Here is a 26,102-nt window from a genome sequence, read left to right as displayed (position 1 = left end):
GCCAAACCGGTCATGCTGGAGGATGTTGCAGGCAGCAGAACGTTCTCCACGGCGTCTCCAGGCTGTCACATCTGTCACATGTGCTCAGTGTGAACCTGCTTTCATCTGTGAAGAGCACAGGGCGCCAGGTGCGAATTTGCCAATCTTGGTGTTCTCTGGCAAATGCCAAACGTCCTGCACGGTGTTGGGCTGTAAGCACAACCCCCACCTGTGGAAGTCGGGCCCTCATACCACCCTCATGGAGTCTGTTTCTGACCGTTTGAGCAGACACATGCACATTTGTGGCCTGCTGGAGGTCATTTTGCAGGGCTCTGGCAGTGCTCCTCCTGCTCCTCCTTGCACAAAGGTGGAGATAGCGGTCCTGCTGCTGGGTTGTTGCCCTCCTACGGCCTCCTCCACGTCTCCTGATGTACTGGCCTGTCTCCTGGTAGCGCCTCCATGCTCTGGACACTACGCTGACAGACACAGCAAACCTTCTTGCCACATCTCGCATTGATGTGCCATCCTGGATGAGCTGCACTACCTGAGCCACTTGTGTGGGTTGTAGACTCCGTCTCATGCTACCACTAGAGTGAAAGCACCGCCAGCATTCAAAAGTGACCAAAACATCAGCCAGGAAGCATAGGAACTGAGAAGTGGTCTGTGGTCCCCACCTGCAGAACCACTCCTTTATTGGGGGTGTCTTGCTAAATGCCTATAATTTCCACCTGTTGTCTATTCCATTTGCACAACAGCATGTGAATTTTATGTTGCTTCCTAAGTGGAAGTGTGATTGACTTGGAGTTACATTGTGTTGTTTAAGTGTTCCCTTTATTTTTTTGAGCAGTGTGTATATATATATATATATATATATATATATATATATATATATATATAATATGTGAGTATGTATGTATGTATGTATGTATGTACTGATGCGGTAGCACAAAAAGGGGCTCTGAGGACACCTCCTTCACTGGATCAGCACACACCATCACCACCGGATCCGCATCTTGAGTGGGGGCCGGAGAGCTGGCCTGAAGAGATGCCTTGCATTCGGGCACCGCACCCAGAAGGGGGAGAGAGCGGGCCATCGAAGGAACGAGGAAGAGCTAGACTAGCAGTAGAAGTTGAATGGGTTAAACTGATGCAAGAGTTGTGGATAGAGGATTCATCAGTCATTAGTAATGTTGCACAGTAACATGTCAAACTGACCCTTTACAGAAATAGCTCGCCACAAGGTTAGAATATGACTCAGCGCTAAAGCCGACCTGGCCCGAAAAGAGTATATAAGGAGAGTGCCTTAAGAGGGCATGATAGTGCTACTTGACTTATCAGCTCGGACAGCTCGTGATACTTCAACTATCATCAACCTACCGGTAATAGGTAATATCTGACTTTCATACTGTAGAACAATTGTATCTCTTGACTTCAGATTTCTGAACAGTCATACTGAGACAAATACCCTCCACACTCCTCGTGCTGAATAAATCAACCTCCTAACCGAGGTGGATGAATTGCAACAGTGGTGTTATAAGGGGGTTTTGTCTCGAACCGTTCTCTTCACTAATCAGTAAATCATAGTACAAACTTCTAGTAGGAGAAACAGATACTAAGTGATTGGATAAGCCTCTGGAGAAATTGTGAGTGGAAGAACATACTCTTTGGGGACCAACCAGGTCAACCTGCGCTAAAGTAATTAACCGCTTGTTGAAATACATATCTAAGGCATTAATAGTGGTAATTGTTTTGATGATTGTCGATGTTATAGATTAAGGACAAAGAGGAAACTGTAATAACGTGTACAACTGTGTGACTTGCAAACATTGAATAAAAAGTAGAAACTAGACACAAAACCCTAGGGGAGAGAACGCCTCTGACACTCCCGTTCTAGGGGAACAAGTCTAGTTTCTACATAAAAGACAATTTAAAGGATTGGACAGCCAACTCATTTATATTGTAAAAAGCAAAGTTACTCTGTATTAATATTCAAGCAGTATTAACCGACGGGTGTAGGCATTAAATCGTAAATCGTTTGTCTAGATACTAGAGTGATTGGGAACCCTATAAGAGCAACGGCGAGGTGAAGAGTCTACTCTTTGGGAACCCTATAGAGCAATGGCGGGTTGAAGAGTCTACTCTTTGGGAACCCTATAGAGCAATGGCGAGGTGAAGAGTCTACTCTATAAAAGGTAAATAGGCAATAAATCGTAAAACGTTTCTCTAGATACTAAAAGTGATTGGGAACCCTATAAGAGCAATGGCGAGTTGAAGAGTCTACTCTATAAAAGGTAAATACTCTAAGTCTGATTAATATTATCTAAGATCCTGAAACACGCCTAACGGCACCACAAAGGCTAATCTCAGAATTCTCAGAATAAAAGGGCAGGATACATAATACATGTGTCAGTGTGCGACGGGTTTTGTACCCACTTTTATATTTATTTTGTATATTTAGATTTTTGGAGTTTTATGAGCACTTATTAAACGACTCCGTTTATACCAAGTTCGTTCTCCTGCGCCTGACTTCCCTGCCACCAACACGCACCCACTACAAGGAGACACGTGCTCTCTCCTAGAAACGTGCTTTGGTGCGAAAAGCGCAAATCTATCCCAGAACAACAGCAAAGGACCTTGTGAAGATGCTGGGGGAAACAGGTACAAAAGTATCTATATCCATAGTAAAAACTAGTCCTATATCAACATAACCTGAAAGGCCGCTCAGCAAGGAAGAAGCCACTGCTCCAAAACAGCCATAAAAAAGCCAGACTATGGTTTGCAACTACACATGGGGACAAAGATCCTACTTTTTGGAGAAATGTCCTCTGGTCTGATGAAACAAAAATAGAAATGTTTGGCCATTATGACCATCATTATGTTAAGAGGAAAAAGGGAGAGGCTTGCAAGCCAAAGAACACCATCCCAACCGTGAAGCACGGTGGTGGCAGCATCATGTTGTGGGGGTGCTTTGCTGCAGGAGGAACTGGTGCACTTCACAAAATAGATGGCATCATGAGGATGGAAAATTACGTGAATATATTGAAGCAAAATCTCAGGACATCAGGTTAAAGCTTGGTCGCAAATGAGTCTTCCAAATTGACAATGACTCCAAGCACACTTCCAAAGTTGTGGCAAAATGGCTTAAGGACAACAAAGTCAAGGTATTGGAGTGGCCATGGAGTGGCCTGACCTCAATCCTATAGAACATTTGTGGGCAGAACTGAAAAGCGTGTGCGAGCAAGGAGGCCTACAAACCTGAATCAGTTCCACCAGCTCTGCCTGGTCTGATGGTTTCCCATTTGCATCCAAATATCATGCAGGACAATAACTAAAGACATAATGAAATTACGAAAGAGGGCACTTTGTGAGATATTCATCTAACAATGTACATCACAAACAGAACGGCATTTGGAATATACATGATGAGGTACTGTAGGTGTTGACCTGGAGGCGTGTCATGATGTCATGTCAGTATTATCATCATGACTAAACCAGTTGGACATTACAAGCATCTATGCCTAATATGAATCCTAAAGAAACCCACCTCTCTTCACAGACCTCTGTCTTGACATTACTGACAATACAAATGTACACATTTTAGCTTGGCATGGCAACGTGACAGTAATGGAAGCCAGAATTAAATAATGAACGAGGCCTTTTTACTGTTACCGATATTTATTGCATTTCCATGACTGATAAAAAACGTTTTCCATGGGACTCTTGTCCCTCTGCAGCAGACATATAGTTAGCAATATGTTTGGAACATCGAATCACAATAAAATCACAGTAACGAATCGTAATATAGAATGGGGATATTGTATTGTGAGGTCCCTGGCAACTCCCAGAAGAATGCCATGACTTTTCCCCATGTCTTTTTTGCTTTGTCACAAACTTTCTTCCCACATTGTCACCCCTACTCCAGCTCCAGCCCTCGCAGTTCCTGAGGATTGTCCCCTCCAGAACATTCCTGCCGATGGTGGTGCGTCCCTCTGTCCGTGCCAGCTCGTATTCTGTTCACTCTTTGTCAGCTCTACCTCGGGCAGAGAGACCAGAGGCCACCCACACAAGACTGGTGAAAGCTCACACAGACAATGAAAGCTTTTACGATATTTGATGATTACATTTCTCTAAAACAGGTTATAGGCTACATGTGCATCACCAAGTTAGAACAGTAGGTGAAATTAAGAGGTGAAAATATACCAAATTATTAGGATGAGGCACATTGTACACCGTTTTGGGTCTTTGCATGTCAAAAAAGATACATATCATAACACTATTTGACGTTAAATAAGCTTTAATTTGACACGTCAAATAACACAATTCTATTATAGAATGTTGTGTGTACTGAATTTTCACATCCAAGCCAAGCGCCACCACTACTATCAGTAGCACTGTCAAACAAGCACACACCTGTCACAAATTATGTGTTTACAATACCGCGTTGGTGAACATAGACCAAATGATTAGGGTGAGGCTTCAGTATACATATCTCCCTTGCATATTACATCATTTATGCAGCATGCAAGACTTTTTTGGACTAACCTTGTGATATGCTCATTTAAACAGGAAGGTGGCTGGCGCGGCAGTCCTTTGTGGGCACATTTTGTCATCAATGTCTGGCATTCTCTGAATTTATGGTGGGAAACGGGAAGAAGAAAAAACACACAGCCACTCCAATGAAAAGCAAGGCTGGTGATTGCTTTGAAATGCTTGCAGTTAGCCAATGATTCCTTCCAAACGACTCATTGTTGAATTTGCGATTTCCAACTTGTTGTGTAATCTTTATGTCCAATGGCCGATGTGTACCGATCTATAATTTCTCTTCATTATTTATCTTCATATGACAAGGATTAAAAATAATTTGCCAGTAGATTGTGGACTTGATTCATGATGATGATGACTATAACGTCATTTTATCTGTGGCCAATGACCTTGAGCCTTCTTGGAAGGGCACTTGTAATATAGCTATGGCAGTGTCAGGACACAAAGGGCTGAAATGTTGGATATCTACCCTTACTAAGGACTTCCATTTAGCGATGTGGTGGTGTCCCGATGAGTGACAGAAGACTGAGCCAATCACGGCGCAATACTTCTATTTTCCGCTGGCTAAAAGTATTTTTTTTGTTCAAAAGTATCTGTAATATGATTACATTAAAACATTTAAAATAATTAAAAAAGGCATAAAATACACTTTTTCTCCCGGGTAGGTGTAGTTTGCCCCGGGTGAAAAGTGACTGACTGGGATTGTTCGACATTGCGCATTGATCGCCTATTCTGTGAAGAGCGAGGCTGCAATCATTCAATTCGCCCTTGCACTCCTTCTAAACAAAGCTTTAAAACAATTTGTCAAAAACGCAGTCCATTCTGTGTTACAGATTATAATTTTGGAAACAGAAACCTGTATGGAGATCAAATGTTTCATCGATGAAAATATTTGCTGAATTTCGGCCAAAATCTTCCTCCATCTTTTCCCACAGCCGACCATTGGGCTTCCTGTCGTCACCAAATTTGGTAGTGAGTGGAAACTCTAACCGGATGCTTCACATTTATACATCTGGTGAGATATCTGGCTCATTGTTTTATCTGTGTTTGGATCACCTGTCAGGGAGCTAGCTTTAGGAGGTTAGCTTCTCCATAACCACTTGCCCAGACACAGGAGTGGCATTTTGGCAATGGATTCGCTTTTGAATATGTGAGTGGGTAGCTCTGATAGGTTACAGAAATGTTCGTTTTTTGAGCGTCTATGAAATGTGATTTGTAACAATTCGTCTAGCTAGCTTGCTAGGTGTCTAGGGTAACTAACGTCACCTACTAATTAGATAGTTACATGTTCATTGATGTACATTTCCGTTCTTGCAGAAGCGCCGAATATGTCGCAATCTATGCGGACAGATACCTCAGTAACTGCATGGCTTTACCTGCGGGCATAAAAGACACGCTGCTACGAATCATGTCATCACAGGGCAAGGTGACCGACCTAAACATCAGCCAGGTATTAGCTGTGTGTTATATGAAATACGGTTGTCCACTGTGGTTCTGGAGAATTCCTATTCTGGAACTACAGTGGACACTTTCAGTTCTGACTGTGTGCAGGTTTTTGTTCCAGCCTAGCAGTACATATATCATCCACCAGCAGCGCCCTCAATTGAGCTAGGGCATGTGTTTAGCCAAGGATTATGGATATACTGACAAGATGCATCTCTCAACCCTAACAATGGGGGTCATCCACAAAGCGGCACAGCAGGTATTGAGAATTTTCCAGTACATGTGTGCACATTATACATCTTAGAGTAGTAAGCAGAATCAGTGCACTCTATATGTGTGTCTAGGTCATTAGGCTAATTGAAGCCATTACCTAGTCCAGTGAGGTCCATTAGACGTGCATTATGAGCATAGGTTTGCATTACTTAAGCACCATTAGACATGCACATGCATTAGGAGTGTGCATGTCTGTTTATTTTTGTACTATTGCTATGGTTACGCCACCAATAGAATCTATGCCCTAATGTCTGTGCCAATAAGAAAATGGAAACCAAGCTGAAATGATTGCAAGGCAAAAAGATAATGGTGGCTAAATGCCAGAGGGGATGAGTCATTAACATAAAGAGGAGTTACTATGTGTGTGACGTAAGGATGAAAACTATAGAAAGTGTGTGCCGAGGCTGGAAAGTTGGTTGATCGTGGACCAGCTCGGCTCGTTACTTTGTCTATTTGTATTCACAAGTTCCGGTATCTGAGAAATATGATTGAGCAAATATTTCCACGACACAAGCTGTCTAGTTCCTACCTATTATTATTTTTGGCTTGGTGGATACAATTCAATATAGTAATCCTATTTTGAATATTCGATGAGGGTCGTTGAGGTGAACTGCTTGTATTCAATGGAGAGATGCGCTATGCTACTAGCCTCATACCATGAATATGATTAGCTAACCTGAGACAACTCCAATATTACGTTTTTTTTTCTCAGAGTTGCCGGGATGTCACGTGTCCTACTTATCAGTACATTTGTAACAACTTAAGCATTACAAAACGTATATTTGATAAAATCCACCTCACGTTGCAAATAAACCCTAAAAAAAACTGATGACCAAATTCGACACACTCTTATTGACCTCCATACAAAAACTTATTGCTTGGTGGGCGAAACAAAACAAAAAAAAGACAGATTTTCCCCCGAGTTGGGTCTCTCTCTTCCTCTCTGGTTTGGCCAGCACTAACACACATGATTCTAATCAAGGTCATGTTATTCATTCTGTGTTACTACTGGGATAGAACCAACTCCTGCACACTTCCTACTGTGTTTGTCCTCAGCTGATGCATCTTGGGACACACAAGCTGGACATGATGAACTGCAGAGTGTCTGACTCCGCCCTGCAACAGATCCGCTGTCCGCAGCTCCGGATGATCCTTCTGCGAGGCCAACCCAGCATCACCTCAGATGGTACCTGCCTACCAAACGGAACATTTTTGGTGTTAAAGAAAAACCCATCTGGACCATCTCATTGTTTACAATACAGTACTTTACAATGTAATGATCATCATAATACAATACATTGCCTTTGATAATGGCTGACCCTTGCTGTGACCCCACTCTGAGGTTGTCTCAGGGGGAGTTGGGATATGCAAAAAACACATTTGCAATTCACACATGCATATAATACAGACTTGTACATGTGTGAAACTGGTCAAATATAAGCACCCACAAAGTAAATATTATTACAACACAATATGACATATGATGTGATCTAATACAATTACATTGCTCTATACAACTAACATGTTGATTGGTCGGTTCTCTGTAGGTGTGAGGGCCCTGGCGGCCTCCTGCCCAGGCCTGCAGGTCGTGGATCTGACCGAGTGTGCTGCAGTGACCGATGAAGGGGTCCTGGCGCTGGCCCACGGCTGCAGTTCGCTGGAGGTCCTCTCCCTCTGGGGCTGCTCTGCTGTGGGAGATGCCGCCCTGCTGGCACTGGCAGGAAACTGCAGGCTTCTCCATAGCCTCAATCTCTCGGGAACCCAGGTAATTCAATTGAGTGAGTGAGATGCTTATTACGTTTTCACTGCAGATTGGATGACATATCTCTCTAAATAAACTTAAACCCTGGGTTTAGGACTGAATACTTTGTGAAGGCTGCGTTCCTCCTATTCCTAAGATTTAGATTATCTTAGTATAACAGGAATTGATGGTTTATCCCTCTGGAACACAGCATTACCAGGTTGGTACTTTGGAAGAGGAACATTTAATTTGTCATCTTATATGGCCTGAATAAGGAACAGGTCATCCTGTTCCTCTTAGTATCCGTAAGATTGCTCAATCGCATGGTTTCAAGTTGCTCTTTTGACTTAATCAGACTGTTTTATAACTGTTTCTAAACTGCCATGTTCTAACTTTTTGTGAAACAATCTTTTGTGGTTTCTGTTAACTGAGGTTGTGTGTCCTTGGTATGATTTGTCTGCTACCTCTGGGACTGTTATCTAGTGATAAGTAGAAGTAACTGACTCATCCAAGTGACCCCCCACACCCCTCACCATTTTTTCTATAAATGTCTGCATGAACAAAGCGAGTCTAATTGTTTTTTCCCTTGCATGAATGCTCGTAATAAAGCTTTTGTATATTGAGATCCAACTGCCTTCTGAGAGGTTTTTCCACCACAACGCACATTAGAAGTACCAGATTTCTGATGTAGCTAATGTACACTGCTTATTGCTTGTAAGTAAGTCAATCACCTCAGCAAAACTGAGATCATATGTGCTTTGTTTCAGGTTACAGATGAGGGTGTCATTGGGCTGGCTACTGCACCGTGCTCTAATAGTTTGAAGGTAAGAAGACCAACAATTTCCTCATAGAGGACAATAAACTCTGTCACTTTATGCTTTTGTTGTTGTGTAGATCTTGTTTGTTCAAACTTAAAATGCTAAATTAATACCCCTAGTATAGTACAAGTGTGCAAAAAAGTAGCTATGGGCACACGTTCTTCAAGGTGATGGCTATGGCAGCAACTTAGTATCTAAGCACACTTGGAAAGATAACGTCCAACCTTGATTCAAGTCTTATTTGTTTTTATACAAAGACTTCCAAGTGTGACGTTTTCCCATGTTATTTTGGAGCCAGAGTATTATGTCTAGACAGACAGGGATCTATAAACTATGTGATTGGATGTGTTGTAGGAACTCCAGTTGGCCCGATGTCGTAACCTGACAGGCAAGGCCGTGAAGGCTGTCCTTACAAGCTGCCCCAACGTCCGGATCTTTACCTTCGATGGATGTCCTCTCATCACTGGTGAGCCTTTAGCTCAAAGTATAAGTCGTCTGCTATAACAGCATTAAGAAAGTAAGCTCACTCCACAGCTGATTAGAAATGTTGCCGATGGAGTTATCCAATTAGATCTTTTGATAGCTCAAACAGTTGGTAGGTTGAGGGCGGTCACGTGTGTCTGTGAGCAGAGAGCCTGGTATGGGGACCGGGACAGTGGAGGAAAATATACCGTTAGCAGCACCGTCCGTTTCACTAGCCCAGTCCAGACCTGTATGTGTGTTTATAAATTGGTATTCAAAAGACAAGTGTGGTAAATTTTCAACTGTATAGTATTAGTTATTTACTCTGAAAATTAGAACCTCGCAGACACTAGAGAAGCTTAACCAAGTTTAATTCTTCCCAAAGGGTCGATACAGCTGTAATTCATACAACCGACATTTCACACAAGCACTGATATTTAACCCTTTCTCCGAGGCTGAGTCTCCTCCTCTACAAATTAACAGGCAATGCATCTCTGTTGCTAGACAGAACCTTAGTGATATCTGTTCTTCCTCACTTCATCTGACCTGACCTCTACCCCAAAGTGCTCACTCCTCCCCAACTCAAGGCTGTCATGGTTATTGATACCAATCTGTCTCTCTTCTCCTGCCAGAGGATCTCTGATGGCTAACAATAACATATCCTGACATAATGTAAACGTTATGCATTACACTCTCTCCCACATTGACATGGGTAGAGATTTTAGAAATTAACAATCTCTTCTTATCAATGCCTGCCACATGTAATTGCTTCCTTGCACTCAACACATTCCAAGCTTACTTGCACACACTATGTACCTTCCTCCTATAACCCTTAACGTCTGGTGTAGACCCTCTAAATCCTAGCACTCCATCAGTGAAATTAATAAGTATATTTCACATTCTCAAAACCCAACAACAGCTAAAACCTTAACCTCCTTTGTCTTTCAGATCAAGAGGCCCTGCATAACCTTTTAGACCCAGATAAGTTCCAACAGGTATCATGGACAGTGTACTGAGGGAAAAGTTACCCATAAATGCAGACCTAGGAACAGATTACCCTACCCACAATCCTTAACCTACCCATTAGATTATCTGACCCTGGATCAAGGCATTAGGAGCAACTTGTACTTACTCCAAGGGAGCACTGAAGAGGATGGCAGGAGGAGGGATGGAAAGAACACACACAAACTCCTTAAAAGCTTCTGGGACCGAAGTGACTGAACTAGGCTAATGGTTGTTATTTACAGTCCGCTAAAGAAAAAAACACCGGTCTCAGTAAATCTTAGCTTTGTAGTGTGATTATCATCAATAACAGTGGTTGAAGATCAAACCTCTAGTTAGTTGGATGTGCTGCTCAGTGTTCTATTCTCTGTCAATGTTTGCAATTTATACACAGAAAAACATTTCTTATTTATTCTCTAACAATTTTTTTTTTGTAAATGCACTTAGGACATTCTTTTCACTGTACTTCATTTGAGATGTCCTTGCTGTAACCTGGTTGTATGCACGCAGCACCCTGTTGTTACTCTCTTCTCCTGTTGTAAATATGTAAGCACAAAAGTAGTGATACAATCTTACATTTGGAAATAAATAATATGTTGGAGCCAAGTCTGTTCAGGTACACTGGGATGCGAACTGCCTGTTTAACTATATGTGTAACATGGAAAAAACATGCTTCTCTCTCTTATCTGTTTGGGCCCTTCACATAGTAGTAGGTTCATTGTATGTATGTATGTATGTTAGGTAAAGGCTCTTCTCAGGAAGGTATGGGCTTCTTTGCCTTTGTACTTCTTATGTAAAACAAAAAAGATAAGATGTACCAATGCATACATGACCTTCATTACAGAAGGTATGCTGATGGAAACATGATGCACCTGAGCTCAATTTCAAGTCTCATCGCAAAGGGTCTGAATACTTATGTAATTAAAGTACTTTTTTTTATTTTGCAAAAAAATTTAATCTGTTTGCACTTTTTCATTATGGGGTATTGTGTGTAGATTGATGTGGGAAAACATTTATTTACAGTGCCTTGCGAAAGTATTCGGCCCCCTTGAACTTTGCGACCTTTTGCCACATTTCAGGCTTCAAACATAAAGATATAAAACTGTATTTTTTTGTGAAGAATCAACAACAAGTGGGACACAATCATGAAGTGGAACGACATTTATTGGATATTTCAAACTTTTTTAACAAATCAAAAACTGAAAAATTGGGTGTGCAAAATTATTCAGCCCCTTTACTTTCAGTGCAGCAAACTCTCTCCAGAAGTTCAGTGAGGATCTCTGAATGATCCAATGTTGACCTAAATGACTAATGATGATAAATACAATCCACCTGTGTGTAATCAAGTCTCCGTATAAATGCACCTACACTGTGATAGTCTCAGAGGTCCGTTAAAAGCGCAGAGAGCATCATGAAGAACAAGGAACACACCAGGCAGGTCCGAGATACTGTTGTGAAGAAGTTTAAAGCCGGATTTGGATACAAAAAGATTTCCCAAGCTTTAAACATCCCAAGGAGCACTGTGCAAGCGATAATATTGAAATGGAAGGAGTATCAGACCACTGCAAATCTACCAAGACCTGGCCGTCCCTCTAAACTTTCAGCTCATACAAGGAGAAGACTGATCAGAGATGCAGCCAAGAGGCCCATGATCACTCTGGATGAACTGCAGAGATCTACAGCTGAGGTGGGAGACTCTGTCCATAGGACAACAATCAGTCGTATATTGCACAAATCTGGCCTTTATGGAAGAGTGGCAAGAAGAAAGCCATTTCTTAAAGATATCCATAAAAAGTGTTGTTTAAAGTTTGCCACAAGCCACCTGGGAGACACACCAAACATGTGGAAGAAGGTGCTCTGGTCAGATGAAACCAAAATGGAACTTTTTGGCAACAATGCAAAACGTTATGTTTGGCGTAAAAGCAACACAGCTGAACACACCATCCCCACTGTCAAACATGGTGGTGGCAGCATCATGGTTTGGGCCTGCTTTTCTTCAGCAGGGACAGGGAAGATGGTTAAAATTGATGGGAAGATGGATGGAGCCAAATACAGGACCATTCTGGAAGAACCTGATGGAGTCTGCAAAAGACCTGAGACTGGGACGGAGATTTGTCTTCCAACAAGACAATGATCCAAAAGATAAAGCAAAATCTACAATGGAATGGTTCAAAAATAAACATATCCAGGTGTTAGAATGGCCAAGTCAAAGTCCAGACCTGAATCCAATCGAGAATCTGTGGAAAGAACTGAAAACTGCTGTTCACAAATGCTCTCCATCCAACCTCACTGAGCTTGAGCTGTTTTGCAAGGAGGAATGGGAAAAAAAATTCAGTCTCTCCATGTGCAAAACTGATAGAGACATACCCCAAGCGACTTACAGCTGTAATCACAGCAAAAGGTGGCGCTACAAAGTATTAACTTAAGGGGGCTGAATAATTTTGCACGCCCAATTTTTCAGTTTTTGATTTGTTAAAAAAGTTTGAAATATCCAATAAATGTCGTTCCACTTCATGATTGTGCCCCACTTGTTGTTGATTCTTCACAAAAAAATACAGTTTTATATCTTTATGTTTGAAGCCTGAAATGTAGCAAAAGGTCGCAAAGTTCAAGGGGGCCGAATACTTTCGCAAGGCACTGTAATACATTTTAGAATATGGCTGTAACGCAACCAAATGTGGAAAAAGTGAAGGGATCTGAATACCTTCCAAATGCACTGTACATTTAGAATACATTTCAAAGATAAGAAATATGGTAGCTGAGAATTAATCAAAGATTCTAATATTTTAGCTAGGCAAGAAGGCCGATAATTATCTAGGTCACATGGGTCATAACCTTTGTGAAGGGGCGTACATGGACCACCTTACAAACCCGTGGGATAGTACCAGGTTAATGATTCAGCAATCAGAGAGGCAGAGAGCTGCAGCAAAAATGGATCAAGCATATCAGCGCCAGAGGATTTATTTTACATCAATCTTAAGCAAGGCATCTAGCACATAACAGATAGTAAATTGTTGAAATGAAAACAAAGATTCCCTAGAAGTTGACAGATTAACTGTTGAGTCAGCTAGAGTCTGGCAGAGGGACGAGCAGATGATTGACTGACCAGGGTCAACTATACCGCCGTTTCTCTCAAATAAAAAGCATGCCGAGATAAAATGATGATTAAATGCATCACTTATCACATTCTTCTCAGTTATGATGCCAGTCAGGCAGAACTTTATAAGGCAGGGATGAAGAGGAATTTGTACGCTTCAGTGCATTTACTGTTTTCCAAAATAAGAGCTTAAAAAGTAGCTTGATTTAGCTTTCTTAAACGAGATAGTACATCTGTTTCTCAATTGTCTGAAGGATTGCCAGTCCACTACAGAGTCAGTTTCCTTGCTTTGGCCCAAGCCTGATTTCTCCTCTGAATGAGCTCAAATAATTCCAAAGAAAACCAAGGGTTTAATCTATATTTGACTCTGAATTATTTAAAAAGGGTGTTTTTATCTGCCAGATGAATAAATATGGAGTATAATTTTTATAGAGCCAACTCAGGGTCAGGAGGTAGTGGCTACATGTCATGAATGATAGTAAGGAGTGTGGATGCCCCCTACTGTTAGGTCATTGGATTGCAATCTGACAGCAGTGTAAGTTTACATGCTTTATTGTTAACACAGATGTGATTGATTGCATTTGAAATATGTACTGTATTACATTTGTTACCTGTCATTTTCAAATCATAGATCTGTGTACAACTTTGTTGAGACAACACCCCATACTACTGTGGCATTATTGCTGGGTTTTGAATAAAAGAGATATGCTTAGGTTTGAGATGTCAAAAGAGGTGTTTGTTTAACAACAGTACATTTGACTTCATGGCAAAGAAGATTGACAAGTTTTAATTGAGTCAATGCCAGGCACTTGCTGATAGCAATTCCACAATCATATGTCAAGAGTCACGAACAACAACAGTTGAAGGAGTGCTCTAAAGCACATACAAATATGGGTTTGTGAAAGATGTCTGTCAGAGTTCAGGCAGGTAGCGCCACACAGTGCTGCAGGTCAGTCCATAGTTCTCCTCTCTGACAGCTTTAGGCAGTTCAAACTGAGCCTCCTGACGCAGGAGCCTCCTGATGCCGTGTCCTTCAAACTGGGCCCTCCCCGGGTCTCCTATCAGGACCTGTGTCCCGTGGGTCTGGATGCAGCAGTTTAACCAGCTGTGAAGGCTGTCCGCCAATGCCTCCTCATAGAACATGTCTCCCAGGAGGATGAGGTCATATTCCTCGGGCTCTGCACTAATCACATTCTCCGTATCACAAGGGAGGGGGTTCAGGCCATTCAGCTCACAGTTCAGCTGGGTCGCGATGGCTGCAACTGGAACGAGGGAGAATCAGGACAGAGGTCTTCATACCCCAAGGATAGAATCAATCAGTGAAATGTACTAAAGTGTTGTCTTACCAGGGTCGATGTCATTGGCTACTACATGAGAAGCACCGCAGAACTTGGCAGCTATAGCAGAGGCTCCACAGCCGCACCCCAGATCTAACACTCTCTTGCCCTGTGACACTCCAGGGTTACTCAATAGATACCTAGAGAGGTGGTGGGTTATATTATGGGCTTATTAGTGGTAATTCATTTACAATAGTGCATTCAAAACAATAACATACCTGGCGAGTGCTTGTCCCCCTGGCCAGTATATTGCCCAGAATGGGTCAGAGAAAGGCCACAGTTCTGGTCTTGCATGCCAAAACCGACAATTTGGGGTGAACAGTCTCAAATGGATTTCTGGGGTCAAGTTATGCTTCCTTACTATCTCAGTGTTTTCTATAATAAATGTCTTTATATCATTATCTGAGGCGAAGCCTTGAAGATATCTATTTGTACTAGTGCAAAGTGTTTTGACAATGTTCATATAACCAAAAACTCCAAGCCTGGTTAACATTTTGTTAGCTAGCTAGCTACCGAGCTACTTACTAAATCAAAAAAGCATGCCATCAAACGCAAACGTATATGTTCACAATGTGATTCTAGCTGCAAGTTTTTTTATTTTTTATTTGACCAACTATATAGCTACCGACGGTTCAGTGTTTTTCCCCATTTCACACAGAAATGTTAATATGTAAATCCTAACCAATGAAGGCACAAGAGCGTTGTTCCCACACGGAAGCAAAACATGACAGGACCAAATAAATGTACAACGCGTGCATGATGCCACTGCACTATAGCGAATAGTACTTTTCGTTCCGCTCTGTACATTTTTTTCAGCCAATCTCATTTGGATCATATTAATGCCAAGCTTCTCGTGGATGGGGCAAAGGCAGCATCATCTTTCCACTTCACACTCAGCGCCATTTTAGGCAGATTTCATAACTTTTGATTGGGAAAATGTATTTATTTATTTAACAATTGGGTCATTTGGGGTCTCTTGATTGAGTAAGAAGGCATAGGCATGCATTTAAGAAAATATAACATGCTATTACTATTGTTAAGAAAGAAATTAGATAACTAGACATGAACGGAAATAATCACGGGAAGTGCACAGCTCTACTGTGCGTAGAAGTGGTGTAGGTGTACACAAAGGGTATGGAAGCCCAATCCCTCCATGGAAAAAAATGTCGATACTATAAAATAAATGTCAAGATACTATCTAAAAAAAAGTATGTACTAAGTCAAATTTTGAGATAGTAGACCATACTTATAGAAAATGTGTCTTCATTTGTAACAGTGTGTGGTGATTTCAGAGGCGACACCACAGGTCCCAGACTGGTGGTTCCGGATCTGGTAGGCTACCTAACCAGGTAAAACTTCAGACCCTAGTTGTAGGGTATGACACAGAAATAAATCAGCTGTTAAACAGTTTTATATGGGCTATGATGGGACTAGATGTTTTCGAAGCAGGTCATATCGTTTAAAAAAAAACTAGACAACTGCGATTGGATAATATAACTGAACTTGCTTTATGCAGGGTTGCATTGTGTAGGACTTTGCATCTGTAATGTGACGGTTAATCACACAGTATGTCATCACCTTTGTGTTGATTGATTAATTCAATAAACTATCAAAAATAAAAAGATTTGCACACTCCATATATAAACTCCTAGTAATTTATTGAGTACATCACCAACGTTTCGGTATCACTGTGTCTTCTTCAGGATAACACCAGAAATACTTGAACAAGATTATGTAGACAAAGAGTGCAATTAGTGCAACCAATGACAATAGTGAGGGGTGTGTCATAATGATTAAGTTAATTAGAATGAATTGAATGAAACTTAAAAAACAATAGTTTATGGCATATGAAATATATTAGGCTATTTTTATCATATGCAAATATAATTGAATATTGTACATAAAATTAGCATCAACATACATTATTGTGTAATTCAATTTCACATATTTAATGAATTCAAACCAATAATTTGGAATTGATAAAGTCTAGGTAGCCTAGCCAGCCAAAGTTTAAATATAAACCGAATTTGATCACATTCATATTTTCTCTTAACACATACATGTATAAATAGGCATATTTTAGGCAATAAATGCATAACATTACCGCTTTGTTTCCCCTGGCTAGAGGAAATCAAGAGTGCATAGGCTTCTCTAGGCTACCTGCAGCTGTGGTTGTTATCAGTAGGCTACAGTAGATCAGACTGAAGCACCCTGTTAATTGTGCATGAGTTGACAAATCATGAGGCAAATCAGTCTAAACAACAGTACTTTGTCCCTATTTTCAATGCTACTGTGTCAATATTTGTTATTCAATTGAATCAAAAGTGTTGGGGCAAATGCCATCTGGCCAGTAGTTTGTGCTGATCACTGCAACGTGGATAGATGGAAATTGCCACATAATGCTACAAATGAAGAAGCATATATATATGTTCTACTCTCTAGAAATGTCAAGTTAGTATCTCACAATTTAAAGTTAGTATCTTGCAATGTTGAGCTAGTATTGACATTGTATTGTTTTTTTTTGGTGGTGGGAATGGGCTTCCATACATTGTACGTTTGAAATGAAACATACCTTGAGAGACTGTTGTTTTGTTGGTACTGAGACTTCACTGACATCTGAAACTGAAAGGAGATCACATTGAGTTTCAGATGTCAGTGAAGTCTCAGCCTTGACAACAACAGCCTTTCAGGGTATGTTTCATTTCAAACTTACAATAGGTTTGAAGTTGAACAGAGAACAATAACAAGTGCTGGTGATGCGTGAGATTTGTCTTACGGCCTACATCCTGCTGTTGAGAACAATACTTTTTGCTCAAACCATTCATCATAAATTCTTATTAGAGTGTGTCTGTTTCCTGTCTAATGCAAAAACTGCTGATTGTCATTGAACAGTTGATGTTCCAAGTGTGGAACAATCGATAATGCAACCAATCAACAGATGTGACAATATCACTACTAGTGATATGGGGGATCTGTTCAGTGGTGGAAAAAATACTCAATTGTCATACTTGAGTAAAAGTGTAGAAGTATTTTGTTTTAAATATACTTAAGTATCAAAAGTAAATGGAATTGCTCAAATATACTTAAGTATCAAAAGTACAGGTAAAAGTATAAATCATCTCAAATTCATATTTAGATAGCCAGGGGCACACTCCAACATAATTTAAAAACAAAGCCTTTGTGTTTAGTGATTAGGCCAGATCAGAGGCAGTAGGGATGACAAGGGATGTTCTCTTGATAAGTGCGTGAATTGGACCAATTTCCCGTAAAAATGTAAGAAGTACTTTTGAGTGTCAGTACTTTTGGGTACTTTTTACTGGGTTTTTTCTTTAGGAATTTAGTGAAGTAAGAGTAGAAGTTGAAAATACTGTAACCACACGCGAGTGTTGCAAAATAAATGTGCACATACTTGTTATTCAATCATTGCACCACACTGCTTGCAACGAGTGCGTGCATAGCCAGGCGCTTGACGAGCTGCAAGTCCCGCCTCTCCCATCTCCTCAGTGTTTTTTTGGAGCATATACCCACATGGGTGATTGAAAGATGAACTGAGGTCCACACTCCAGTCTGTAGTGGTAATGCACCTTAAAGTTGGTTGACAACCACCATATAAAGTTCAAAGAAGAAGAAGCCTGAAGGAGGAGAGATTACTAGATTACTAGAAATCCACCCTTTTATCTGTGGATTAATTGTTGGGAGTAGAGGACCTTGTGCCTTTCAGGTAAAATAACAACCCAATGTTTATATCCCAGGACAATTGAGTTAACAACAGCAAGCTAGATAAATTGCCACGAATGTTTAATGCTTTTCGACATGTTCCCAAATTAATATAGTTGGTTCAGAATTTTTGATCTAATGGAGTCTGGTATGGAATAATTTCTCTTTACCTAAGTGAATTGTTTAAAGGCGTTGCATTGAGACCCTCAAATATTTCCTTGGGTTCCTGAGTGGCACAGCGGTCTACACTGCATCTCAGTGCTTGAGGTGTCACTACAGACCCTGGTTCGATTCCACAACCGGCTGTGATTGGGAGTCCCATAGGGTGGCCCAGTGTTGTTAGGGTTTGGCCTGGGTAGAATGTCATTGTAAATAATATTTTTTCTTAACTGACTTGCCTAGTTAAATAATAGATAAAATAAAAGGTAAGGGCATACTTAAGAGGTTTTACATTAGCTTGAAGCAAGTCTTTCTGCCATACAATCTTGTTTTGCATGTTGCCTTCTTGAGTAAGGCAGCTCTAAAAGGCAGGTATTCCAGCCAAGCTCAGTGTTTTCTGTGATGGTGGGGCAGCCAACGGAAAATACAGAGCGTTAGTAATGTTCTCTAGTTCTGTTGTGATTGGCTCTGTCACTCATGGGGACACTGTCACCACCAAACCTAAGGGTAGAACTCAAATTCAGTGGAGTGGGTGTGTGGTCCCGAGTCTGGGTTCAAGGGTCTCTTTTCCAATCTTAAAAGGATAAACATTCAACATAGGCCATGGTGTCAATCCAATATGACTTTTTCCGCGCTCAAAACAACTTGAAACTCAGAACTGGGAAATCTGATTTCAGTGAGTTCGAGACAACTGGGAACTCTGGGGGGGGGGGGGGGGGGGGGGGGGGGGGGGTGAAATGAGCTCCGACTGGGAAAATACGTTTGAACGGTCATCCAACGCGGACTTGCAAGTCGGGAACTCGGGCCTCTTTCTAGAGCCTTGACCTGACATCTTCATGATTCAGCCTTATTTTTTTCAAGAGTTCCCAGTTGTCTTGAAATCACCATATATCCAGAGAATGCCAGAGGTCATTGGTCACAGATAACATTTTGTCAAATCACATTATATCTACAGCAGCTTTGATGGGACTGCTGATTTTGGACTCACAAAGTGAGTTTTAGAGAAATGTAATTGTCAAATATTGTAAGAGCTTTCATTGTCTACTTATATGCCCCCTATATTTATCCTACGGTTCTGACTTGGTGGACAGGCAGAATAATGTAAGAAATGCCCATGTTTTGAATTCTGTCGCTGTACATTTCAAAAGTGCTGAACAAATAGTTATATTGACTATGTCTGTCCTAGCTCGCTCATTGTCTTCATTGAAATTACAGATTGTCTCTTATCCACTCTTTGTCCACTTATTCCATAGTTTGTACATCTCAATTGTCTGTAGAAACCACATTTGTTTAAGCAAGTCAGCCATGTTTTTTAAAAGGCAGTAAATGAGGCTGAATGAACTGTTTCGCTGCCAGACAAGGCTCCGCTGATAGCCAGGTGTAGCAGGGGTAAGGTGTTTGGACTGCTGTTGGGACAGCTTTATGTAGGCCCTAACAGTTTGTGGACACCGTTTGTCAGCGTTATTGTGAAATTAATGTATTGTTTAGTTTTGTGTAGTGGGTTTGCTGGCATGCATCTAAAACACTTTTTTTTTCAAGAGGTCATATCCATGCCATCAACAGCAATTTTCTCACTTTAAAGTACATTTTATTCCAGAGCTTAATCTGGGTCTGGGAAACCAGCCCTTATTGTTTGTCATGACTGGTGATCATTTATTTTTGAAATTAAGGCAAAATAAACTTCCCTTAGCTTTCGCAAGAACTCAAACAGCTCATTAGTACCTCACGTCAGATGTGTATCAGGGTTAAGCAAGTTTCCCTTCCTCTTCCTGACTAGCTTTCAAAATACATTATCTGACATTACTCAGTGCCAAAATAGCTTCTGGGAAATAAGTGGTTATGGTCAAGAAAATACCTGTGCTGTATTCATTACGCCGATTCTGTTGCCAAACATTTAATCTGTTGCTAAATGTTTTGCAACAAACTGTTTACTACAAACAGAAAACGCAAATGAGAGTTTCTATTGAACAAATTCAGGTAGGTCACTCCCAGTTTCGTTCTGTTTTTATATGGGAAACGGTTTACGGAATGAATACACTCCTAAGGACCTGATGTACTGTTTCAGCTGATATCATCAATGCCCTCAGGTGGTAACAATGCCTACATACATACAATCTGCACATAAAATGTCTAACTGATTTGTAGCGGGAGAGATGTCGCCAGAACTTGTAAGGCTGCTATGGGATGGGTTCAACATAAATTGTTGAACAAGGTTTGTGCTCTGTCAACAAGTTAGTATACTGTACTGTATATAAGCTTTGGTAGATAGACTTTCTCAGAGCTATGTTTTTGGAAAACCTTGTTGAATGCATTTCTTAAAACTATTTCTTCTTTCTCCAGCCATGGACATCATAGATCCCATCTTGGGCATAGCGGAGAAGCTCTACTCTCTATGTGGTGAAGTGAAAGCCAACAAGAAGCGATGTCAGCGTTTGGGTATGCGTGTAAAAGCCTTGGAAGAGCTGGTGAGGGCGGTAAAGATGAAGGGGCTGGGGGAATACCCTGCCCATGTGGAGAACGGCCTGAGTGAGCTCAAATTCACCTTAGAATCTGCCGAGGATGTGGTTAAGAAATATGCCAGTGCCAGCTACCTGAAGCGCATCCTGAAGGCCTACGACCAGGGAGATGATTTTGAAAGTTTGAATGAGCGCTTGAATGATGCAGCTCAGGTGCTCTCGCTTGCCCTGCAGGTGGACCAGAGACAGAAGCTACAGCAGGTGTTTCAAGAGGCGACAAGATGGAGAGAGGATGAGGAAGACAGAGAGATTGATTGTCTGGAGCTGCAAAAATGTGAGACACCGAGTACACCGTGTGTGGGGTGGGGCAATTTCATGCAGGTGACATTGTGCCAATTAGGGATGCACGATATATCGGTGAACATATCGTTATCGGACGATTAAAAAAAATAGCTAGAAATGCCAACATCGGTATTAGCCGACGTCTAGTTTAACGCCAGATATGCAAACCCGATGGCGTACATGCCTATTTAACGAAGGTTAATGACGTAATGACGCCACATAAAATGTTGAGCTATACGTGCAACACAGCATTCCTAAACTAGCCCACCATGTCTGCTGTGTGGATCGAGCAGTCAACAAAACAAAATTTCAGCGAGACAACTCAGATTGGAATGGAATTCATTGCCCTTGACAATCAACCGTTCTCTGTGGTGGGTGATGTTGGCTTTTGCCGACTGGTCGAGCACCGGTTAACACTACTAAGTGCGCAATTTTTCCGATGGAACACCGTTCGAGTCTTTGCAAACCAAAAAAAGATACAGTAGCACTGTCAAAGCTGTACAAAAGTCAGCAAACAAGTAAACACCGGCCACGAACGATGTGTTTACAATACCGCTTTGGTAATAAAGCATAATTTGTTCGACCGCAACTGCTGGGGTAGCTAGCTTTAGCATGCTAACGTTACCTAGCTAGCGCCAATACAACCAGCCTGAAAACAATTACCTGTAGAAACTGCAGTCATTTTCATTATTCTAAGCAATGATTTAGGAATCATTGTGAGTAAGTATTAGCTAGGTTGCCAATTGAACTTAAGTTCATGCAAATAAATAGCTTGCCAGCTATTAAACCCTGTTGCCCAAACCTAACATTATAAGCAGCCAGCTAGCTTCATCTGGCTTGTGAGACTGGGTTATGTGTTATGAAGCTAGACACAATAAGGATTAAGTGGAATTTGCATTACTAACGCAAACTATAGCTACTGAAACAGATTATGTTGTGTTATTTGACGTGTATCTTTTTTGACACCCAAAGACCTAAACGGCGTTCCATAGAAATCCTGATTGAGAATGAAACGACTGAATAAATTAACAACGAAACAGCACAGCAAGTTAGTGAAAGAAATAGGTTAAATTATGATTTACTGGTAATGGGGACATACAAAAATGGCAACAAAATATCTATTTGGTCAGGGTGTGTGTAACCTTTATGGCCCGGACAACACGGGGCCAATTGTGCGCTGCCCTATGGAACTCCCAATCACGGCCGGATGTGATACAGCCTGGATTTGAACCAGGGACCGTAGTGACGCCTCTTGCACTGAGATGCAGTGCCTTAGACTGCTGTGTGTGTGTGTGTGTTAACTATTTAACTGTACTAGAATGCTTAAAAGGCAGCTAAAATTTATAATATTGGTTATCGGTATCAGTTTTTTTTGGCAAGGAAAATATCTAATATCAGTATCAGACAAATGTCATATCGGTGCCAATATAACCCACAGTGCTACAGTCTCTGGCGGAGGGCACCAAGGAAAGAATGGACACAATGCATGAGAAAATGGACTCCACCAAAAAGGATGTGAAAGACATCAAAGCAATGTTGGAAACCTGTGAGTAAGCCTATATAGATAAATGTCTAATTTAACAAAAAAATGTTTTGTCCTTAGTTGTTGCCAATTGATCACATTCAAACATCATACTGCATTTGGTAACTACTATTTCATTTGGATTCTGAGCAACTTCTGTGTTCATTAATCTCACATTTCCCAACTAGCACCAGGTGATAAAAAGGGGCTGAGAGTCTGTTTGCTCGTTTGTTCCTGTGTGGTTTACACCTTTCTATGTTTTTGTTTGATACTACAAGCACTATTGTTCCACTCACACAAACTATATTGACGGCACTCTGCACAGATGAAAATTATGTGCATGGGATGGTAAACAATGTGTCATTCAAATCAGATCCCAAAACACACACAGTTTTGCATCCTGCACCAGGCAAGCACCCCCCATCCGCACTGTATTTTACAACACTGTGTGTTGTCCTGTGGTACCTTGAGTTATCTGTGTAATTGATCTGTTATGTTCCTAAGTGCCTGTGTGACTTTATCATATTGGCTTTGTTGTGTGTTATCCATTTACAGTACAGAAGCCCAGCATTTTAATTCAAGACATCAGAGAGATCAAGCCAGAAGAGCTGACCTACGACATGCCCAAAGAGCCCATATTAAAAAATGACAACTCAGTTTTGTACAAAGGAGAGTATAACAAATTCACAGTAGCCATCAAAAGATACACCTACCCAAGGAGCACAAGCCCAAGGTATGTAGCGTAGCATACAAGACATCTCAGAATTATTTTAGTATAAACTTCAGTTCTAAACATCTATTTGTCTAATCGGTTATGTTTGTCCCACCCAGTCAGCTGAGAAGCATCTTCAAAAAGGAGGTGGAGACTATGAAGCGCTTTGAGTCGCCAAACATCCTGCGAATGTTTGGGATCTGTGTCCAGCAAGAGGGCGGTGAGTGGGCTACTCTATTTGTTTTACAGTATGTGAAATAGTTGCTGAACAAATAGGAGATGGGATATAATCACCATGTGATTGCAGGATATGATATCAAAATGTGATGATGATGTGCCCTTGTTGCATTTAATCATCCTTTTCTCTACCCTTGTTGTCCTGCAGGTCCCAATCCAAACTACCTTATTGTGATGGAGTTTTGTGAGAAGGGCAGTCTAAGAGAGGTGCTGGATTCCCAAAGTAAGCTGCCCTGGGACAGAAGGGCCCGCATGAGTCTGGATGCAGCACAAGGCCTTTACAGGTACAGTATACCACTCTTTACCCTGTCCCTTACACACGTAGACCAGACAGTACACCTATTACACATGAAGCACCATCTGCCATATCGTTGCCATAAATGTGTTATATTTATACAATTTGAACTAAGGAATTGGCCTATCATACTTTTATGTTGAAAAAGGCTCTGTCGCAACCAGTACAGACACCTTCAACATGAAATGTTGGCGGACATGAAAGGGTTCCGCCAGCGCGGCGGAAAGCGACACCAAAAGCTGGCTAATAAAGTCACACCTCTGATGGTCGCACCCCTGCCACAGCCAAATGTCACTGGGTACAATTTGGCTAAATTCAACAGAGGAATGTTGGATGCTATTCATGCATCTTATGATCCACCTATTAACTTCTACCCACCAATAATATACAGTATGGTCTGGTGTTTCCTCTTCACTAAAATAATGGGTACACTGTATCTGTGCCCTGCTCACCAAAGTTCACAGAACAAGAAAGCGTATCCTAATCACACTGAGCTACCCTGACATGACTAGCTAATCCCTCTCTCACTGTAGATTACACCAGTCTGAGAAGAAGTTTCAAGTGCACGGATGCATCAACAGCAGAAAATTCCTAGTAGATACCGGGTACAGAGTGAAGGTATGAGGTTTAATGCATTCCACTACACATCCATGTGTGTTTGGCACTACAAAGTGATAGGCGAAGTACTCCAGCTCAATGTAGTTGTTGTGTGGTCAGCTAGGAGGTTTGGAGCTGGTGAAAACAGAGACTTCGTTGAAGAAGTCTAAGGACCGGAAGAGCTGCTCCTTATGCTGCAGCTCCTTATGCTACAGCTCCCCGGAGCAGCTTGAGAGTATCAACAACCCCTACAACAAAGCCTGTGAGATGTACAGGTCAGCTTTCCATCACACACTCAGATATTGTAAATTAATGTAAAATCACAAACCCAATACATTTTTTTTTATTTTGAAATGGTACTTTTTAGTCTAATGTAGGCCCTCAGTCTACTGCAAGCTCACTCTGTTTGAATTGTGTCCATTGCAGTTTTGGCATTGTCCTGTGTGAGATTGCAACCCGCGAGATTCCCTTCAGAGGTGTGTGTCAACTCTGTTAGTGTTTATTAAACACAGCCTTTCTACTAACAGCAATGCCAATGATACATCTGAAAATAGCATGTTTGGGTTTTCTCTCTCTCTATAAGCATATGGTTACTCTGTCATATTTAGACATCTGTCATTTAATTTCTGTTTTCTTTCGTCTTCTGATCAGACTGGTTACCAGAAGAGGTGTTAAAGAGGGTGAGTAAAGACAAATATACTGAACCTCTTCCTGAAGACTCCCCAAAACAGTTGAGAGAACTGATCAACGCCTGTCGCTCCTATGACAGCTTCCACAGGCCAACGGCAGGAGGTAATACCTTCAACACACAACTAATAGGCCTAGACATTATGACCTACTGTAGGCCTACATACAATTATTTCACCTGTTCCATAATGATTCCTATTTGTCCTGTTATCATTGTTTCTTATTTCCATTCTGATCATCATCATTAAGAGGTGTTATAATACCCAGGACAGATTGTGTAATCAAGTCTGTCTGTTTCACAGTGTTGGTGGACAAGCTTCGCAAAGTGGTGGAGCAGTTAGAGGAGGACTAACAGAGTTTCCTCTCCAGAGCTCTCAGAAACATGGCTGGAGAAGAGGATAAACAAGAACAGTTCCAGTTTCAGCTCCTGTCTAAAGACATCAACTGACCGCCCCAAATTCATCATGGGATGAACAACCCCACACCAACAGATGGTTGATCAAGTGCCTGTGATGTCATTTAAGCCTAGTACATTTTTACGTCATTAGTCAGGAATAACTTTGATTGAAACGGTGAAATGATTTGCAATTGATTTGACAAACTATTAAAGCAACACCATCAAATGTTTGCTACTATGGTTCAAAGCTTTGAAAATAAAATATTTAATAATGAAGCGATTTGTTT

The 26,102-nt window shown here is 41.2% G+C and overlaps 3 protein-coding genes across 16 annotated transcripts; 2 read left to right on the top strand and 1 right to left on the bottom strand.

Moving 5' to 3' along the window:
- Nucleotides 1–3,900: 3,900 nt before the first annotated feature.
- Nucleotides 3,901–11,212, top strand: amn1 (antagonist of mitotic exit network 1 homolog (S. cerevisiae)). Of its 7 annotated transcripts, none has more exons than XM_021598887.3 (7): nt 3,901–5,536; nt 5,839–5,971; nt 7,294–7,423; nt 7,785–8,002; nt 8,746–8,802; nt 9,151–9,262; nt 10,207–11,212. In XM_021598887.3, exons 2-7 carry the CDS (start codon nt 5,888–5,890, stop codon nt 10,272–10,274), a joined length of 669 nt encoding a protein of 222 aa, XP_021454562.2. In that variant the 5' UTR covers nt 3,901–5,536; nt 5,839–5,887; the 3' UTR covers nt 10,275–11,212. The 7 variants fall into 7 exon arrangements, 5 of the variants coding, with proteins under 5 accessions (XP_021454562.2, XP_021454560.2, XP_021454561.2 ...); XR_016495124.1 differs by having other exon boundaries at nt 5,475–5,671; nt 7,785–8,015; XM_021598885.3 differs by having other exon boundaries at nt 5,475–5,671.
- A 1,993-nt stretch (nt 11,213–13,205) lies between these two features.
- etfbkmt (electron transfer flavoprotein subunit beta lysine methyltransferase) lies at nt 13,206–16,310 on the bottom strand. Of its 2 annotated transcripts, none has more exons than XM_021598884.3 (3): nt 15,377–16,310; nt 14,704–14,834; nt 13,206–14,619 (listed from the first exon to the last, which is right to left on the bottom strand). In XM_021598884.3, the coding sequence occupies exons 1-3, from the start codon at nt 15,499–15,501 to the stop codon at nt 14,270–14,272; spliced, it is 606 nt and encodes a 201-aa protein (XP_021454559.1). In that variant the 5' UTR covers nt 15,502–16,310; the 3' UTR covers nt 13,206–14,269. The 2 variants fall into 2 exon arrangements, with proteins under 2 accessions (XP_021454559.1, XP_021454558.2); XM_021598883.3 differs by having other exon boundaries at nt 14,913–15,469.
- Nucleotides 16,311–18,116: 1,806 nt separating this feature from the next.
- LOC110521374 (mixed lineage kinase domain-like protein) lies at nt 18,117–26,091 on the top strand. Of its 7 annotated transcripts, none has more exons than XM_021598881.3 (11): nt 18,117–18,415; nt 20,911–21,360; nt 22,807–22,914; nt 23,446–23,623; nt 23,722–23,822; nt 23,988–24,123; nt 24,668–24,752; nt 24,852–25,006; nt 25,158–25,207; nt 25,383–25,411; nt 25,721–26,091. In XM_021598881.3, exons 2-11 carry the CDS (start codon nt 20,913–20,915, stop codon nt 25,757–25,759), a joined length of 1,329 nt encoding a protein of 442 aa, XP_021454556.2. In that variant the 5' UTR covers nt 18,117–18,415; nt 20,911–20,912; the 3' UTR covers nt 25,760–26,091. The 7 variants fall into 7 exon arrangements, with proteins under 7 accessions (XP_021454556.2, XP_021454554.2, XP_090087353.1 ...); XM_021598879.3 differs by having other exon boundaries at nt 25,383–25,523; XM_090231224.1 differs by lacking the exon at nt 18,117–18,415 and adding an exon at nt 20,312–20,547.
- The last annotated feature ends 11 nt before the right edge of the window (nt 26,092–26,102 follow it).

Source organism: Oncorhynchus mykiss, chromosome 4, assembly GCF_057628025.1.
Source record: "Oncorhynchus mykiss isolate SJ-2025 chromosome 4, ASM5762802v1, whole genome shotgun sequence".
Lineage (NCBI taxonomy): Eukaryota > Metazoa > Chordata > Actinopteri > Salmoniformes > Salmonidae > Oncorhynchus > Oncorhynchus mykiss.
The sequence above is the reverse complement of the archived record's forward strand: the minus strand, read 5'-3'. Positions and strand labels throughout refer to the sequence as shown.